The sequence below is a fragment of the Nasonia vitripennis genome, chromosome 1, assembly GCF_009193385.2.
Source record: "Nasonia vitripennis strain AsymCx chromosome 1, Nvit_psr_1.1, whole genome shotgun sequence".
Taxonomy (NCBI): Eukaryota; Metazoa; Arthropoda; class Insecta; order Hymenoptera; family Pteromalidae; genus Nasonia; species Nasonia vitripennis.
Window position 1 is genome coordinate 36225574 of NC_045757.1, and position 20555 is coordinate 36246128.

Sequence of the window (20555 nt, forward strand, 5' to 3'; positions counted from 1 at the left end):
TCTGCGATCGTCCCATGCTAAAGAATCGGGAGAGCTCGAATTCGGGTCAGCCTCCGGGCACCTCGAGAAACCCACCCCTGGCTAATTGAAACTTAATTGAAGATTCGCCACCGCTGCTGCTGCCTTTCGTTCGTAAAACTTGCGGACGATTCGGGGAAAAGCGAAAATTGGCGCGAGTTATTGAATTTCCGGAGGGACCCAGAGCCGATACGCTTTCCTGTTGTCTTTATCGACCATCTCGAGCAATCGATAGTATAGCCTTATCAAACATCCGAACGAGCTTTCGGTTATAATCGAGGCATTGTAAACTAAATCCTACTTCTGGAGCACTTCGTTTAAAGGCACTTCAAACGCGTACACAGCCTAGTTATTACTTTACGATCCCGACGATAAATTACCCCGAAATTCAGCAGTCTCATTTAACGCACTGCCACAATTCACAACAGGAGCTTTCCAGGTCACGAGATAAAGCATGACTTTCATAGCGGGAGATTAGCGCGACGTGGATAGCAGCGAAGCCTTAAAAAAGAGCCGGGCAATGATCGTGCAAGTCAAATGAATCACACTCGGCCTCAGTAGTAAAAGCCGGTTTACGCCCGGCGGCCCGCGGGCTCTCGATTCTCATAATATGCAGTCCTTCGACTTTACGACTACAAAGACGCGTCTTGAATTTCGAAAAGGCTCCGATGAAAAGGGGGGATTTTGAGTTTTTTTTCATCGCGACTGCGTGGGACGTCCACGAGGGGGAAGGGGGGGGGTATACTTGTGCATTCACTGCGTGAAGTTTGAAGACTAGTTTGTTTTCAGAGAGAAGTTTATGGGGAGTATCGGAGTGAGTCGGAATTATGTTTTGAATTTTTCCAACTTTGCGTAGCATTATATACGTTGTTTTCGGAGGTAAATTGAAATAGTCGCGTGCTTGTTAAACAAAAATTGAGAGTTATGTATGTATATCTAGTGCGGAAGAAAAGCGCTTTGTTGTAATTATACGCGATTACGCAGCAAAAAACATTAATCTCAATTTTGCGGAACGCGCGATTTTCTTCATTAGTCGGCCCGGTACATGACTTATCCGGAGGGCTACAGATGGCACAAATGGGATTCCGCAGAGCTCATTTGCCTCGCAAATGATCTCGTTTCCGAATGAGAGCGCGAATTCATTAAAAAAAAATCCTCAGCTTTCGCGTAATTTTGTATTTACATTCCGCATAATTGGCCGGGGCACACGGCAAAGACAAGGTAAATAAATTTTCGCGCAGGAAAAAACGATTGTGCGAGGCAGAGCTTCAAAGAACGCGCAAGCGAGAGTTGCTGTATTTTCAGCTGAAAAATTGGAAAAGGGCAACTCACTCCGTGTGAGCCAAAGTAGCTTTCGCGCTTCAGACTCTTCTTCCAGAATCTTGAAAGAAAATTCCAGGGTGAAAAGGTTGTAGCCTCTCCGAAGAGAGCCGAGCAGCAAAATTAATTACCCAATCGAAAATCCAATCGCGCCCTATGGATTCTATCCGCCGGGAGAATTCCGTATAACGCAGCTATGGCTCTCATACGGCGAGTCGAAAATTGGAAATGCTCGCGCGTCGGAATTTTGCTAACATGCCGGTCACGTATATGCAGGTCGCCTTTAGCAAGTGGACGGATGCGGGAATGCCGATTATGCCGCATATTTTGCTCAAGCAGTCGTGCGAGCCTTGTTTGTGTCTGCTTTGCAGACGAGAGCTACTGCACTGAAAAAAAACACAGTCGTTTCTGCTGTAAAGTCCGGTAGTTTTAACCATTCTGCCACCGTAACGACTGTTCAGTAAGAACAACGGTGTGCCACTGGTAGTTTTGGAACTGATTCTTTAAAACTGCTGAACTCTACGGTAATCTTGGCGAGTCTTCGTACAATGACGGATTACTGGTGCGAGTTCATTTAAAATGGCTGTTTTTTTTTCAGTGTGAGAGCCGGATTTGCATTTTTTTCCTCTCGAACAGATTTCTAGGTTTTTTTATACACTCCATCGCATCGTTAGTAGGATTTAACGAACGTAATAATGGGGTTTGTTAATATCGGGAAAGGAATCAATTTCCTCCGACCATCGATAATCCTTACAATTCCGCGGCTTTTCATCAATTATCATCTAAAACAGATACATCATTCAATGATATCCCCCCGTCCGCTCGCACTTAGTCATTCGCGTCGCATAATGAAAGCCGCTCGCAATGATAAATCGTCGCGCAGCTGTGCGTTATAAAAGATCTTCTTGCGTGATTCCCAACGCGCGTTATTCAGCGACTCTTATCGCGCGCGCATCCAATCCTATGTATCGATCCCAACGAAAGGGCGGATATCTATTCAATTAAAAGATAACAAAATGCGCGAGAGTAAATAAATAAACGATACGAGGCATTCAAAATTTGAAGCGCACTGCTCGCCTGAATAATGAACTTTCTCCCCCCGAAATCGCGGTTCGGAGCATCTTTCCGTCAGACAGGGCCTGAGCTTCGCGAGAGACTTCCTGCGGTGTGTACAGGGCTCGAGCTTTCCCTGTAGCGCGGAAGCATAATGGTTCGGCGAGCGATCGATGGATCGTCGGGGTGAGATAAGCGCGATAAGCTCTTCCTCATTTACGACAGATTACCTTTACTTCGACATGAATTTCTTTTTCGCAGAATTCGGGAGGGGTGTGCTCGAGGCGTGGAAAATTAGAGGCGTGAATGGAAGGATTTCTCTCTCTGGGTGTGATGGAGTAAATTTCAGCCGACCCGCATTGCATTGATTTACCGATTACGCGTAGCGCGTTACCGATCCAAGCAATTTGCAACGTAACAATGGCAAACGCTTTATTCCGACAAGCTCTCTCTCTCTCTCTCTCTCTCTCTCTCTCTCTCTCTCTCTCTCTCTCTCTCCGTTGACGCTGAAAGCCCTCAATTATAAGCGTTTAATCTGATCGATTTAACAATGACTATTAAAACAATTAAACTAAATTGTCGCCACGATGCTGGCTCGTGATAAAAATAAAATCGGATTACCCAACAACTGGCGAATTGTCAATATTCGCGCGCGTATCGAGCGCGAAAGGGGAGAAAGAGAAGCATATCGCTCGCTGCGTGTACGTATACCTACGAAACGACTGGATGGACTGACCTACATTGCTTTTTCATCGAAGAAGTTATAAAAATTACTTCAGCTGAAGTGTTTTGTTCATACGAAAGTTTAACTTTATTTGTAGGTGGAAAAAAATGGTAAACACTCACTGGGCAGCATTAACCAAGTACACAGACCGGAGCTGAATTACGCCTGAAAAAAATCAATTCGAAACTTCTTACAACCCTCGCGCGCGCGCGTCTCGCATGCAAGCAAAAGATTAGCTCAGTCGCCCCCTAAGTAAAAAAAAAGCTCGCCATGCTCTCGGCACGTTTTGTCGAAGCTGAAATTATGCAGCATAATACGAAAATATAAAGGAAAAACAACAAAGGCGATATATATACACTCGCCCAGCGGGCCACTTTCTCACTCAACGGCCGGCGTAGTAGACGCCAGCGGGCGAGTATTATTAAAATGTCATTTGAGAAACGAGCCGGTATATTTTACGCTTTTTCCGAGAAAAAACCGTCCCGCAGGCTGGTGGAAGCGTCGCTACCCGGTGTATCGCGATACCCTGATTAGTCGCACGCGACAGCCGGGCGGCTCGAAACTTTTCATTGACGCAACGCTGCAATTTTAATAATGTTTACCCGCGCGGTATGGTTAATATTAAATCGAGACATCGTAGAGCACAGGATAAAAATCAAGCGAACCAAGTCAGTACCAGTCGCTTCTTTCCCCTCCGGAAACGGTGTCATTTGTAGTCTCTCTCTTTCATAAATTTCGTCCTTCGCCCGCGAGGAAATAAGCCGTTCGCAGTTCTCTGCAACAGATTGATCGCGGCGGCTGTATAATGCGACTCGAAGACGCCGCGTCGTTTCGAGCCATTAGCTACCGGCTATGCAGCCGATCGATGCCGTCTTCCGAGGGGATGATTCGCTTTTTTTGCGGAGTTTTTGTTTTTTCGGCGGGAGAAGATATGATGTATGAAAGATCCGGTCGGACAGAGAGTTTTAAATGCCGGTCAATTAGCCATGAATGGGGAACGTTCTTGTGAAAGGATTCCTCTTGCGGCTAATGACTGAATAATTTCCTCGAGGAAGATCGCGTTGAGGAGCCGATAAATCATCTTTTCATAGAGTCGCGTAGGTGGGATGGATTAATAATCCTCTTGATTACGCCGAGCTTTGTGCAGTTTATAATATACTGACGATAATTTCGCTTGAGATTTTCTTTTACGGTTACGGAACGAAAGCATCTCAAGACGAGCCAAGTCCTTAGCCGTTACTGTTATGCCTCGAATTTTTTCCAAGGCTACTTGCCAATACACGTCTCGGCCAAAAGTATACTGCATGGAATATCCAAGAGAAACTTCGTCCTTGTGAGATTACCAGCATCAACGATTTCCTGATTGTATGTACATTCTCTTTTCACAAAAAAAAAAGAACTTTAATACCTCCTCAAACGATCCGTACCTTTTTAATCAAGAATTACAACATCCCCACTTAATTGAATTCAAATATTTATTTTCAATCTCCGATTATTATCAATGTAAGTCGGCGAGTGTAACAATGTTATCAGTTCAAACATCGTTCGCCCTCTAATCTCGAGCTCACATCTCCTCCTCTAATTAAAACCGAAAACTCTGTGTTCGCCTCCCTGAAATTCCTCTCCCTCTCATAAAAAGAAATACAGTCACTTTAACGGCCCACGCGTTCGCGAAAACGCCTCATAAATAAACAAAAGTCGACCTTCGCGCGGAGGAGGAAAAAAAGTAGTCGAGCAATTAAGCTTTTACGATCGCTGAATTCCGGAGTCGTGTCGTCGCGCACATCCTTTAGAACGAGCAGCCGTGTCTTTTACGAGAGCGAACCGCCAGATGAAACCGGAGAAAAAAGCTCAGGAAGAATTGATTTTTGAACGGCCGAGATGATTGCGAAACGTCCCGCGTTTCTTTCTCGCGGCTGTATTGCTACTTCGTAATGATCGAGTCCCCGGGAATTTTAATAGGCGAGAAAGACTACTGTTGCCACCGAGATATCGTCGCGTTTGTGTATCGAGTTTCTAAATTTAAAAGGGAACTTGTTTTTACGCGAGCGGAAACGCAGCTCTTGTTTCGGATTGTCGTCAGCGTTCTATGGGTTCCTTTTTTATCTCAATTCAACACTTATAACACTGAGATTCTGGTTACGGAATGGATTTTACAATTTCTTTCTTGTTAGAGGTGAAATAAATCACGCGAAGGCGGATCGATCCTTAATTACTCACGAAAAGGGAAGGCGTACCGGATTACGAATACTACGTTGATTTAAATGCATATTGAAGATTTCCACGACACAATAATTGATACATCGCGGTTTTAACAGATCGAGGTCGATTCACGAATTCCTTAACGTAAGTAATGGCATAGCCATAGCTGTCCGGCGGAATTACACGGATTTCAAGCGAACTTGGATACAGTAAATGGAATATTTATTCCATTAAAATTGATGATCCATCCCCGCGGCAAATACGAAACTATTTACTATTCCTAGAGTAGCTGCGCGCGGCGATTAAATTCGAATGTTCATGCTTAATTTAACGGCCCCGTCGTAACTGTTTTAGATACACTATCCTAGGCATCGATCGGCTGCATCCATGCTTAATACAAGGGGCACCTTCGAGACAGCTACTCGGGATTTCGTTCAAGTGTTATACGACTCCCGAGAAACTCGTCATGAGAAACTTGGAGTTTAGCACACTTTTAAACTGGAACGAGCTGATGCGAGTCAAAAAGATGTGCATCGAGTTGAGCCTTGAAAAAACAATAGCAGTTCCGACTCTTTCCGGAGAAATCTGGTCCGGAGTAGAGCCCGGAATGTACGCGGAAAATTTATTTTTAAATCTGTCGGCGGGATTTTGACGGCGTCCGATTCTCAAGGACGTGACGTTGCTTAAAGCCGAGCGTGACGAACGACCGGTGCCGGGTCGGTTGATGCGAGCTAGGAAAATACGCCGAGAGGTATTGAGTCAGTCAGTGTTGCACCGGATCGAGTGAATCGATCCGATGCTACTTGAGTTAGTTTTTTTTTATTCTTATTTTCTCGCAGAAAACAAACCCTCGGTTTTTCAGTAACAATCTTACACACACACACATCTTTTGCGGCGATCGGAAAGAAAAGAAATCGCGAGTGATCCGAGGCGAAAGCACTTTAAAAAGAAAGTTAAACGAACGTACGCCGAAAAGTGCACGGGCCGTTAAGCCGCCTGTGAACTTTCCCAGTGGATTACAGTCGAAGGGCCGTTTCCATCGTTGCGGAACTTTCATCCCGGACACAGTTCATGGCTCTACACTCTCGACAATGGACACCCGTCGACAACTCGCCGTCATTGTTTTCCCTTCGTCCATGTACATCCTCACCTATCTGCGCTGCGTCGGATTATACATTGTGACGCAAGTCGCGCTCTTTCCGAATTCGCGCGAAGCGAATTTTTCGCTCCAGGTAGAGAAATCTGTTTTTAAATGCAGCAGCTGCTCTCTTTTCATTAGAATGTTTTCATTCGGGCTTTTATCCCGCGACGCACGGGATAATTGTTTCTTCGAGCTTGAAACAGCGTTAAACTCTTGGATTTATTCTCTCGAGAGAGAAAGAGAGAGAGAGCTTTTCCGTGTTACTGCATTATTCATCGTTAAATTTATGCCTCGTCAGAACCGGACGTACCCAGTGCTTAAAGGAGGATAAAAAATGCACAGCGCACGGGTCCGAGGTATCCGCATATGCGTCTTGCACCGACTGCGCATCGGGTTATGGCATCAGTGCGAGGCGTCGGCGCATGAGATCCTAAACAGAGGGAAGCTGCTGCAACCGAGACATAATCGTAAATCCAGGCTATTTCTCTCGTTCTCTCTCTCTCTCTCTCTCTCTCTCTCCCATTGCGCTGCACAGCCGGACTGGCCTATCACCGGAATGCCCCACGAGACTCTGTTATATGCTGTGTGTACGTAGGTATAGTTGCGATTTTGGTTTTATGCGTATAAGCTGCGATGGCGGAGCTCTTTTATTCGGGGAGATTTACGCCTTCAATTTTCAGGGGTGCGCAGTGCTTTGGGGATGCGTAGAGTGGATTTTTACGCGCCGAATCGCTGCGCCTGGGGATTTCTTTTACGGCCGGTAATGGATAACCGCAGTTGACACAGTTGGTGCCTATTTTGTGGCTGAATTTTGCTTTTATATATTTCCACGTAAGCAGGATGAATCGCAAAGAATGTTCAATTACGAAGCGGCCGGGCGTTAGCCAAACATATCGTTGGAGAGAAAAAAATGAATCTCGTCTCGCAGCGGTAGCGGTGATATCGCGTGCGACGAGCCAGTTTTAAAACTACTACTGTGTTTACACAACGTCGAGAAGAGCTGCTCCAAATTCTGTAAAAATCCGAGTACTCGTTCGCGCGTCTCGAATGCAATTACGCCGCGCCAAATGCTTCTGATGAGAAAGAGAGAGGGAGAGACAGAGACAGAGAGAGAGCGAGAGAGAGAGAGAGAGAGAGAGAGAGAGAGAGAGAGCAGACGGTGCAGTTTGCGCGCGCGAAAATGTCTCGAGAGAGGGAGATTCATCCTGTTGGCTGTAACGGAATAAAGCCTTGGAAGAATTCTTCCGGGGCTGGCTCTACGGGAGCGATTTTTTGAGAGTCAGTTGCGAGGTTTCATTCTGGCCATTTGTCGCAAGCTGCGACTTCTATTTCGAGCAGCTTTTTCTAACTGAAGTTGCAGATATTGTCTCCGAAAGGTGAAGCAGCGAGTGAGAATAATCGATGAAACGTACTTCTCTTTGAATTCTCGATGAATAAACAAATATTTTCGCGCGGGCGTTTCAATTGAATAAACATTTTCATGCGACCAGTCAGCATAGTATTTCTGTAAATACAGTCAACAATTTAATCGGCAGCTCTCGCCTCTCATAAAAAAAGAGTTTTAAAAGAGTAAAAAAAAGTGATGAACTGCCGTGAAACAATTGAGCCGATATCAGAATATTCAGCGTTGAACAAACTCGGCGCAATCCAGCTTCCATTTTAATACTCTAAACTATCGCGCTTTATTATCTCCCGCCAGTCGCTCTGTATGCGTATGTGTATATATATATATATATTATATATATATATATATATATATATATATATATACACACACCTCGCACGCGCACGACTTCCGACTATAGACTCCCAGTCTCTCGGAAACGCGCTATACACACGCGGCAGAACTGTTGAGCAAGTAGAGGGAGTATACCTTTAGGGATCGATGTCTCGAATCGATCGCGGCGCTCGTTTAGCCATGATAACTCGTGATTTATGCACGAGCCTGTTTCTTCGCTCTTACGTGCGCGCGAGAATTTACAAAGCTCGCGCGAGAGTTTCGCGCTTTTACGTATGCGAGGAGAGACGTGTCGTGTATCAGGTGAGAGTCGTTTGTTGGCCGTCGCGCGGCTGTTCGGTTAATTCATCGATGGTGCAAGTGTAGGGAGGGGGTATGTTTGGCGTTAACAAATATTTTGACGAGGATGGGAAAAGCGTAGCTCGAGTCGATAACTGTTTGCTTGTTATGGTATTGCTCGGTTTTAGTGAGTGAAAAATGTGCGAATCGATTTTTAGGGGACTTTTTTGGGAGGTGTGCGATTACGTGGATAATGGAGTCGGAGAAATTGATATTGCATTTAGGGGGCGGATATTTATCAATCGGGCAATCGGTTCGAAGCTTTCAGAATTAAACGAAAAAAAGCGCGTTTGAATTCAACGCTGAGAATAACGGATACGCCAGAATGATAATGTTCTGTAAAATATACGAAAACGCTCGACTGAAGCGATATTTTTCACGCGCACACATCACCCAGATACCGCGCATCCGTACAATTTAAATGCGAATGCGCGCGTATAAATTTAGAAAATATTCCGCGCATGAATAACTCATTAGTGCTCTATAGAGCCTACCCTGGGGGAACGTACTTGGCGCGTACGGTATTTTCCTTTTAATTGCAAAATTGAATCCCGCATTTTGTTCAACAATGGAATCGATGACTCCATTTGTGAGTACCGTAAAAGTTTCATAATAAATCGAAACGATGCAGTTCGTATTAGCGGATAATACAAGCCTTATTTAAGCTGACGTCGGCGATTTGCGCTTCTGAGAAGCGACTCTCAGCCAATAGGATATACGTTGTACTAGTTTCCGCCAAATTATCCTGTGCAAAGTTTGCGAGGATCAAAGTTCCATACACAGAGGCTACAGTCGATTGATTGAATCAAATGCTTTGGAACATGCGTACCGTATACTATCGGTAATTTGCATTCGGTGTACGCTTAATATATGTGATGCGATATTCGGTATAACGTCGTTTGTCACGGATCTAGATTTACTGACGCATCATTTGACATCCCAACGTGTGTAATGTAAATATTGTAGAGTTTAAATTAGACTTTTATTTGTTTTCGAGGTATTGCATGCTCGAGTGAAATGTGCACTATTTACTTTAAAATACGGCTAAATCTGTGTCCAAACGAGGACATGAACCACAAGTAAACGCTACCAAATCCCACATCTATCGTGACTTCATGGTTCTCCACATCCCCACCAGTGATCCACGTACAACATCTATACACGATAATTACCTGGATCGGCTCATCTCAAGCTCCTCTGCCTCCTCCTTCTCGTCACACCGCAAGTGTCCCGTCCACTAAATCACCGCACACAGTCATTCACTTAAAATTTCTACGTCAATGAGCAAAACTCCTCGGTCCGTGTCTCACACTCTCCCTTACACCGCAATAACTTCCCTTCTATGCAACGCAGTGCTGTTGTATTGTTATTGTTTTTGATACCGTATCCCGGGGGCGAGGGCGACGTGATCCTGCCGCCTGTGGGTCGCGCGTCGCACTGCCACGGGGCGCGCGAAATTTTCGGCGCCAACCCCCGGCTGTCGCTGCTGCCGGCGGGGGATGACTGAGCTCGCGCATGGTCAGTCGTTCCGATGCTATACTTACCGCTCACTCTCCGCCTAATGCATCTTATCGAGGGTATAGACGCCTACTATGATCGTTGTTTGTCGAGATGGGAGGTTTTTTTTTGCGGAGGTTTATTAGAGTCGTGGCGGGTATAGGTGCTGAAGTAGGCATCTAATTGTTCGGATAATGATTGAAAGTGGTGTTGACACTTACGTAATGGGATTTCATTTGGATCGAAATTGAGTTCAGCTTACCTGCAACAGAAATGGGATAATTAGGGGCATGTAAAAATTATTATGAAATAATTGATTATTTTTAAAACAACGAACTGAGACTATAATATGAGGGTGATGGAATTTTTTACGTAGAAGATTATTCTTTAAATAGATACGCGTAAGCAGGCACACGAGTACAGATATGCGGGACGAATGGATAACCTCGTTTCGAAGTCATAAAAATATGCGGTACAAATTGATAGCATCGTTGTTTTTGCAGCTGAAAATTAGTATTCATCGCATAACTAAATTTGCGAATCTAATTTGCAATAATGCTTCACCAATTGCAAAAACACGTTGAAATTTTTATTTCGCCGAATTTTTATCCGAGACTATATTTAAAAGAAAATAATTGTAGAATAATTTAATATTTAAAAGTGAATTTTTTTTCAGCGCATTAAGATCTTAGAGCGTCGCCCAAATAACTCATAGACTAATGTATAGGCATACGTGAGATTACGCCTCGCGAGCATCCGCTATTCATCTTCTCCAGCTGCGCAATCCGAACTTTCGCGTATATAGGACGAAGGAAAAATTAATTTCGGCAATCGTAAATCAGAGCTTCAATTATCGCAGCCCTGTCGTCTCTTTTTTTTTTTAAAGCCCATGTACAAAAGTTGGCATGACGCTACTATTAGCAAAAGTATGATGTATCGCTGTGCTCGATCTTCGGCCGTTTTCGTTTGAATATTTTCCACACGCCTCGCAAATTAGTTTTTCGATTTTCAGCCAGATAATGTTTTTGTTTGTGGAAAAATGTAATTAAACTGAGCTTTAAAAAATATTCCGTCGATCCCCTGTCTTATTCGTGCTGCCAAATGAAAGTTCTAATTTGATTTTGGAATCACCAGGAAGATATGCAAGGCATTTCCCTGAGACCCTATACGAGGCACGCACGACGTGTAATAAAACTTTACACTTGTGCCATTCTATTTGAAACAACCGGAATATGCTGTACATTTCTCAGGGAAAACAGCACGTGAGATATTACATTTATCAGTGCAAATTCAAACTAGACGTAATTCGAGCGCGCATTCGGAATATTTGAATGAATTCCGCGTGATACGCAAAAGCATTTCTTAAACCAATTATCCGCTCTGAATTAGAGCGTCAAAACGGAAAATTCAGAGTGCGTAATTTAAATATTTAACACATTTGGAAGATTCTTGCTTGCACTGAGTAGAATGCAGTGACCCCGGCACAGCTGTCTCTTTGTTAAAAATCTGGTTTCAGGTGAAGAAACACGTATTTTTTGTTCCGAGCGATGCCGATAAGTTTATGCGCATGGTAATAAAAAACCGGTTGCCTTATTAATCGTGAGCGACGATGACTAGAGTTAGTCGGACGCTGCCGTGAAAGCGAGTCGGAGCGTTTTTACAGCGCTCGATAGTGTCAATATTTGATCAAGTGTGCACACGATTTGCCGAGATGGATTTATTTCAGTACTTATGGTCGTTGTTCAGTTTCATCTTAACTCCAATTTTCGGTCCCATTTATGGTCAACCGCACATAGTGGTGATAATAGCCGACGATATGGTGAGTGATTATTTTTTTTCAAACGCCACTGTTTGAACGTTGGCGTGCTTTGACGTTATTATCACAAACTTCATTATCTCGCAAAATCCTTGAAAAATTCCCGGGAAATTAAATTTTCTCCTTGCACTTAGGGCTGGAACGACGTGGGCTTTCACGGCTCGAACGAGATACCCACTCCGAACATCGACGCGCTCGCCTACGGCGGCGTCATCCTGAACCGGCACTACGCGCTACCTACGTGCACGCCTTCGCGGACGGCCTTCCTCACGGGCCGCCATCCCATCAGAATGGGTAAATATCAATTTTTCTTATTAGCCTCCGACTCCATTGCTCTACATTACAAGGCGTATGTAGGCTTGCAGGGCATTCCAATGAACGTCGCCGAGCCTCGGGGTGTACCTCTACACGAGAGGCTCCTGCCGGAGTACCTCCGAGAATTGGGATATGTCACGAGACTCGTGGGCAAGTGGCACCTCGGCTATTATACCGATAAGCATACGCCGACCAGAAGGGGATTCGACTCGTTCGTCGGATATTACGGAGGGGTTATCACCTACTTCAATCACACGGTTACGAAAGATGTGAGTTGATTGACGGGATATTGGAATTGTAGTAGATCGATCGCTTTTCAAAGTGCAATGTTGGTATCGCAGAAACACACTGGAATCGATTACCATTGGGATACATCGGGAAAAATTGAACCGTTCGATAACGATCAGTACGTCACCGATTTCATTAGCGATCAAGCAGAGGCTGTCATTAAAAATCATGATAGGAAGAAACCACTGTTTTTGCAATTGGCACACGTCGCTGCACATGCGAGTGAAAATCGAGATCCTATCGAGGTTCGCAATATGACGGAGGTCAATGACACTTTGAGTTACATCCCGGACATCAACAGAAGGAAGTACGCAGGTGATGTATTTGTTAACTCTTTAAGTATGTATATTTTTGATACATTCAGGTGCAGGTAAAACTATCGTTTTTGCAGGAGTCGTCACAGCTATGGACGATTCCGTTGGGAGAGTCGTGAAGGCTCTGAAAGACGCAAACATGTTGAGCAACAGCATTATCATATTTATGTCCGATAACGGATCGCCGACCGCTGAAGCTCCTTACACAAATTACGGCTCCAACTATCCTTTGCGCGGAGTAAATATAGCTTCTTTATAACAGATTTGTCCAACGCACCGAATAAGTCGTAAAGGAACACGCTCTCTTCGTTTCAGATAAAAGCAACTGTCTTCGAGGGCGGAGTTCGGGTACCAGCGTGCGTCTTTTCGCCCCGATTGAAGGACCGATTCCGCGTCTCCGACGAGCTGTTCCACATAACCGATTGGTTCCCGACCCTCTACAAACTAGCCGGTGGTGACCTCAGCAAAATTCAGGATCTCGACGGTGTCGACCAGTGGTCCAGCATCAGCGGTAGCCAAAAGTCCAATCGCGAATCCCTCCTGGTAAACATAGACGAAGTTTCAAATCCGGAAGCTGCGATATCCGGATACTACAAGCTGATTCGAGGTAAGGGCTTGGATACGTAACTGACGAAGTAGGTACATCCTCAAACGTGTGAATGAATTTTAGGGATAAACAGATACGACGATTATTATGGCAAGGACGGAAACGATTACTCGCCTAAGACCTACGACGTGACGGGAGTTTTGTCGTCGTTGGCCGGAAGGGCTATAGCAAGTTTGGGGAATCAGTATCTGCCGCCGCAGAAACGTATAACCGAGCTAAGAAACAAGGCGACGCTGAGATGTGAGAAGAAAGATGATCGTCCCAGCTGCCGGGACACGTGTCTCTTCGATATCGTTAAGGATCCCTGCGAGACGACAAATATTATTGATGAACATCCCGAGGTACGGGTCGCGCGAAATCTCTCCTAGTCTTCTATATTTCATTTAACGATTGGCTCGTGATATTTTTCCTCAGATGGAAATCGTTTTGAACACCTACATCCAGGGATACAAAGCAGTGCTGATGAACCAAACGAATACCTACATAGATCCGGCTGGCTACCCTGAAAACTTCAACGGCTACTGGATGCCGTGGATGGACCACGAGTACACTCCACCGAAAAACAGAAATAAGTCGGCCATCTGGTCGCCTTCGGTATTCTGCGAGGGTTGGCCGATCGACGATCCAAGGAGCTGTTTGTGAAGCCCGAATGAACTGAGAGATAAGAGAACATGAATATTCACGCGTTTACTGATGATGATTTCTCGATATCGCTACAAGACTGTCCATTTATAGCTAAGACAAATAAAAGAAGAAGCGGAAGCAATTTTTCATTGGTCAACAGCAGCAGCATCGATCTTAATACCCTACGCAAGCTCCGCCGGTCTCCCGAACGAATTAAAACAGCCCCCAGCAACGCACTTCCTTCCAGATAAACCGCAATCCCACCAGCAGCGTCGTGTCCCGAGTCTTATCGAAGCCAGAACCGTCGTCCGTTCGGCTACAACACCGCAGAACGAGCAGAGATTCAACGATGGCGCGCGATATCATACCTTATCCTCGTACGGCCGCCGGCCATTGTGATGCATCCCTCGTTACGCTTTTGGCGGTGAGCCCATCGCGCGAGTCTCTCTCCACGCGTCGTTGTCGAGACATTGTTCGAGGTTGTTAACCGGTTGAGCGAGGTAAGCGCGTGGGCAGCCACGAGATCTGCTCGCTGCCTCTCTCTCTTCCTTGCTTGCTCGCACCTATACGCGGACAAGAGCGAGTCGGAATTCCGAGCTGCGGACGAGTAGGAATTAAGCGCAAGGTCGGATCGATAACGCTGGGGAGTGTGGGTACACGAGGATGGGGAGGAAGTGAGTTTTTGCCAGAACTTTGCCTTTTTAGTGTTTGGAATTTTAGACAGTAATTTTTCAAAAGCAATTAGTAAAAACAAGTTCATTAACATGTTTACAGATCAACTAACGCTGTAATTGTGAAAAAACAACCAGTTGAAACTCGTTAGAGCGCCTGCACATGAAATGTATACGCATGATAGAGAGATCAGAATCAAGGCTGGATTGCGTGTCGCTTGAAAAACTTGGGAATCAATAACCGGCTACAGAACCGCGTTTAATATTTCATCGACTAATTACGAGCGACGACCTTTCGCTCATAATCGCTATCTAATCCTTTTTGAATAGATGATGCCTTAGTCGTGTCAACAGTTTACACTCTTATCTGATGCCCCGAGGCGCGCGTGATCAATTCCGTAATATAACTCGCTGTGGTGTAAGCTAGAAAACGGACTCTTCCGTTCATATTTTACGAGCTCTGAAAGTCGGAGAGTATGAACGAGGATCAGAAAAAATTCCGTTAACAAACACATTCGTACCACGGAATTAATGCGACATCCCCCCAAATATTAAAGCGAGAAATTGTGGACTAGATTGCACTGTTATTGCAGTGCTTAGTTATCAAACGCGCGCTCGGCACTTAAATCCGTGTCGCAGTTTCATTTCGCCGCGTAGAGGCGCGTCGATTTTTCCCCTCGACGAGATTAGACGTCAGCTGCGGCGTCGTCGTCGGGAAAGAAGCGACAATTCAATTAAGGAAGACGTTCGCCGCAGTAAGGGCAGCTATCTGGTGTATAAGGGAGACACGAACCTCCTTTACTTTTTTTTTATTCCACGCTCCATTTCCTATATTTACGATGACACAACCTAAGTATAAAGAAGCGTTGCTTCGATTCGCGACGGATGAGTCGTCGTTACACAATAAAGCCGCTCGGGGGTTTTACGAGGCGATATCGATTTTTTAGATTGCGGCGATGCATTAACGCAATGGGGGAATGCGATTCGAAATCAACCAGTTTTATTTTCGCGGTAGGTAACGCGCGATACTGTTAAGGATTTGAATTTCCGATCGGTATCGTTAATAAACAAAATAATCGCATGGAAAATGCGTCAGACAGTGTAGGTGTCATAAAAATATACACCGCGTGACTCAATAACAATTAGTTTATGCAATAAATAACCGCTGAAATTTCAACGCGAGTGATTAATTACATTCAAGTCCACAAAGGAAACATTACATCGGCGATAATGGCTCCGATACATATCTCTCGCGGATAACCTTGAGCCAAGGGTGAGCTGAATATTCCTGCGTGAACATTTTCAAAAAACACGGACAACAACCATATCACAAAAAGCGCTCGAATCGATCATTGATCTTTTTTGCGCGCGCACAGCAGCTCCTGCCAATCAGCATTTTTCGATACAGCCGTGCTCATCCAGCCATCATTCATCATCGGCGTGTGGGCTACGACTGCACGCCTATTATGTCGCGACGTCATTCGCCCCGCGCATGGATTAATGACGCGAGCGTGTGTGTTATACGCACGCGATCCGGAAAAGCCTCCACGTACGTGTTATACAGGCATATGTATTTAGGCGGAAGTTGCCGGGGTGGTGTATAGGGTAATCGAGTTTTCCGGAAATTCAGAACGCGACCGCGAGAATTCCTATCTTTCACGGCTCGCGGCACTTCGATATACACTAATGCGGAGTATGCGCGGTGACCGATGAGCTGTTCGTGATGTTGAGTTTAGGTGCTGTATCGATTGACGAATGCATCGATCTGAACTTTGCGTCATCTGTGCAGGACGTACGAAAGTGACGCGATTTTTGTGACTCTGCAGTACAGTGTATTCGAACTATTTTGGATGACTGGTTGGAAGATATACTTTTCTCGGAATGATGAGCAATGTTGGTTCGGGGGAGTAATCGGAGATTATTCAGGGTAAAAGTTAGTCGGACGCGAATAATCACGTGGGCCAATCTCGATCGAAGTTCCGCAGTCAAAGGACCTCCCGAATCGGAGCCTCTTTGACGCACATGTTTGGGGCTTTCAATATATAGACAGATGTACACCTTCGCTCGTCCGTTTCCAATAGTCCTTTAAACGAGATTGCTCCGTAAGTCATCGCGCACTCGAAGCCATTACCTCTACGATTATTCCTGATCGAGTGATTAAATTTTCGCTGTTTATCATAACAACGAACATTTCGAATCAAGCGAACCATACAGCATTGCGCTAAACTCACCACAGTACAATCAAGAGGATGGCAAAGCTCGTCAGGCAACAACAGACAGCTTTAGGACAAGCAGCCAGCCTTATTTGCCGGCAAGTGCATCCTGTCGAGGGGAGGACGTCCTCCGAAAGGGAAATCCGGCCAAGGCAGCTCGTTAGCGGTTGGGCCGAATACATTTTGTCAGAGACACGAAGGGACGTTGATGCTAGCTGACGCATGCTAATCAACCTGCGCAGATACTTCCGGGATTTTCACCTGGGCGTAGATAGGGTTAAAATGTTTGCGCGGCCTTGCGATGCATTTTCTTTTCGAGTAATAAATATCAATAGCGGCTGAAAGCGGATCGCACGAATTACAGATTTTTTCAGACAGGATTAGAATGTCGTGGAAGTTAGTAGGTTCGTTAAAATAAACTTTCATTCGCTGCGGAAATTCACTCGCGTAAAGAGAATTATGGACGATAAAAACTTGTTCCAGCTCGCTTAAATTTACGTCATAAGAACTTTATTTCGAGGAACTGAAATTTTACAAATTGAATTCGAAAAGTTACGCTATACTGGATTTCTTTAACAGCCGTTTAAGGACTACGACCCTTTCGCAAAAAAAATCTCTCGTCACACTAACCGGAGTAAGGTTCGCATTCAAAACTTAAAAAAAGAAAAGCTTGTCGGTTGCCAGGCCAAAATCAGCCTTTAAAACGCAACCCACGAGCTAGACAATACGCGCAGACAGCTCGACAGAGACACACCGGCACAGAACGACCACCGAGCGAGTATACACGGACAAAAAAGATACGTAAACAGTTCGAGCGTAGAGGAGCATAATGAAGAAAAGCAGCAACGTTGCGCGAGGGAAAGAAATGGTTAATACGAGAGAGAGAGAGAGAGAGCGTGTATATATATATATATATATATATCTCCACGTCCATTGAAGTTGCGGCCGCGCTTGTGTCCCTTGTCTATTTTCAGCTGACAGCACGCGAAAGTCCCTGTCGGGCGTCTTTGCGAGCAAAGATCAAGGGTTTAAATGCATTGACTTGTCTCGCGAGAATTTGGGACAGTAGCGTTGTTGTAAGCTTTCCTCTCTGAAAGTTGCGTTCTTCTCTTTTTTTTTAGATCTTTATCGAGTTTGCATAGTTTCGGTTGGTCGATTCTATTCCGACGTAATATCTGCAATTCGAAGATTTGATTATTCAAACATCACTGCAATCGAATATATTATGTGGGTCTGTTCGAATATTTGAATATAAATGTAACATTCAAGAACGTAAATTGGAACGCAAGCATGAGTGAGAGATAGCTGGTGTAACTTCATTTTATACACAAATTTACCGAGGATTGCCTAAGTCAATTTAGTTTTAATCGGATCTCGGACATATTTGCGAAATGCAAAATCCTGCTCCACCGCATTCAAAAGCTTTCATACTCACCCTTCTAATACGCTTAAATTAACGACTCCAGCAGTAGCCTCTGAGAATTTTTTACCTCGTCCATCTCTCCTGCAGCCGACATTAAGCCTTTGAGGATGCACCGGTCGCAACTTTGACAAGAGGGTCTCGAGCTCTGCTTTTTGCGCCGGGAGGCCAGCATTATTCTTGCAGCGCTAAGTCGAGCTTGCAAGCGTCTCAGTTTTTTCCGCGGCTCGCTTCTCTTCGCCCGCGTAATTTCTTGTTTCTCGCGAGTGCACGACCTTCTATGGTTTTACCGGGAATTAGAGCGACGTCGAGGAGTAAGTGAATGCGTGCGCGAGTTTTGTAACTTAGAATATCGTGTAAATATTTTTCTCTCATATATCGAATGGAAAACGAAAGTTGAATGCGCGCAGGATTTTCGAATCCGATCCGGCAGGAATAACAGCTCTTAAGTACCATGTTTTACATTCTAGCTATGCACGCGTGGGCAACAAGGAGAGCAATTCCAGAAAAATATTGACCTTTCGATGTTCGCCCGTGTACGCCTGGGTAATCTTTTTCCATGGCTGCAGCTGACACGCAACGGGGTGTTCTCTCGAGAATTTTTCTCTCCTCGGAATATTATGCTTCTACGAACGGATCCCCATGAATATTTACATTATGCGAGTATCGACTGCCAATATTTCAGAAGATGAGACGGGCGCGATCCTGACTTCGCTTTCTCCTGTATAGCAACTTTCAATAAACGTCTATAGCCGAGCGGGCTGCGGATACCGCGAATTTGTCATTATCCCGAATTTTCGCGATACACCGAAATTCGAGGAAAAAGCTTTTTGTGCCGTTTGAGGTCGCATCGGCGGAATTGCGCTATCGACCTGATTACAAGAACTGCACAGTAGTCGCAGCCATCTAATTTTTACAGCACATGATGAGCTTTCGCTAATTTGAATGAGACGTTGTAGTTACAGTCGTTCCATCGTTGCGACGTCTTTCGCGAATTGCAATCGTCTAAGGGTGCTGGGGAAGGTCGAGCTTTTAGAACGTAATGCACACGCCGAAAATTTCCATTGTACTCGAGGCAGTTCCACTCTACGATGTGAAGAACCGTCGAGACCCTATTTTTCTCGCGGTGGCGACTACTATTGTTCGCGAAATATTTCGAAATTATGCGGCTTTTTCCACGAGGTTGTTGGCGTAAACGAGAGGCTCTGCTCTTCATTGCTTCAGCGTACTTTTTAAAGAGGGTTGCTTTTTTCGTAAATTATTTTTCGCGCGGATTCTCTCTTGCTTCGTTTCGCGGGTTTCCCAGTAGTTAAGGTTTGATCGATAATGAAATTTGTATTTGAGAGCGTACATTGATGGAAACTATACAAGATGAAACTTACCGACTGGCTGCCACTTCGCTTGCCACTGGAGAAGCCAAGACCGCGCAGGACCGACAGATTTCGTGCGCTCGTTCTCAAGTTGCCCCATCCGTTCTTGACCTGTTGTTCCATCCACCTATGACTGAAATCAAATTTTCATGTTCACCTCATTTCGATAATTGGCTTATAAATAATGCGATTCAAAATCATGCTTATCACTTAATTAAGTGCGCAAAGTTAGCTTCCAGATAAAGAGTGTATTTGCCCATCTCAAAGAAAACAGCGAGTCTTCATTAGCGAGCGATTCAATTAAAAAATTTTGCCTTTCCGACTGTGATCTGGATCGATGCCGTTTCCCGCCTATACCTCTGACTACGCGGGAATCTACCGAGCTATTGATAAGTACATGCAATTGGGAGAGATAGAAAAAAACGGATGAGATGGGAATGAATCCAATCGCCTGGAGAGAAATCATCGCGTCTCAATCGACGGCGAATTAATTACTGGCTTCTCTCGGGTTCGATTTTGCCGCGGAAACCTCGTGCTAATGGAAGCGGAGTCTCTTATAGACCTTTGGTATTATAATCACGTCGCGACAACGAGCGGTGGGATTATCCACACGGTTATATTGTCAGAAAAAAATGCGTGTATTCTTATGTAACGAATCAGTGAATTACGCAATGGTCTACGAAAAAATCTAGACCAAATTAAACGCGTTAGTATTCCGCGCTTTGTTCTTCCCGGCCGAATTCTTGATTAGCCAAAATTACGCTAGCTCCTTTGAGGAACAATACTGCTATCGAGCGCTATTCAATTTCGGCCAATATGTGTCCATGTTTGCTTGAGTCGTATAGGTTAGTCCTCTGGCGGTCCTCGTTTACCTCCTGTTTGATC

General features: G+C 44.9%; 2 protein-coding genes across 11 annotated transcripts in view; one reads left to right on the top strand and one right to left on the bottom strand.

The window, feature by feature from the left end:
* Positions 1-20555, bottom strand: part of LOC100123819 (pleckstrin homology domain-containing family G member 5) — a 104531-nt gene that overhangs the window by 58129 nt on the left and 25847 nt on the right. For all 10 annotated transcript variants that reach the window (XM_032595857.1, XM_031921318.2, XM_031921321.2 and 7 more), the window contains one exon: positions 19683-19803. In XM_032595857.1, the coding sequence (XP_032451748.1) occupies positions 19683-19803 (121 nt within the window). The remainder of the gene's footprint in view (positions 1-19682; positions 19804-20555) is intronic.
* On the top strand, positions 11433-14158 carry LOC100123823 (arylsulfatase B). Its single transcript, XM_008217795.4, has 8 exons — positions 11433-11851; positions 11983-12142; positions 12206-12432; positions 12505-12766; positions 12843-13003; positions 13081-13372; positions 13436-13713; positions 13787-14158. The coding sequence occupies exons 1-8, from the start codon at positions 11744-11746 to the stop codon at positions 14012-14014; spliced, it is 1716 nt and encodes a 571-aa protein (XP_008216017.2). The 5' UTR covers positions 11433-11743; the 3' UTR covers positions 14015-14158.

Coding starts and splice junctions, on each gene's coding strand:
- LOC100123823 (XM_008217795.4), top strand. CDS start 11,744: ATGGATTTATTTCAGTACTTATGGTCGTTGTTCAGTTTCATCTTAACT. Junction 12,433..12,504: donor ATCACACGGTTACGAAAGAT/GTGAGTTGATTG, acceptor TTGGTATCGCAG/AAACACACTGGAATCGATTA. Junction 13,004..13,080: donor CCAACTATCCTTTGCGCGGA/GTAAATATAGCT, acceptor TCTTCGTTTCAG/ATAAAAGCAACTGTCTTCGA.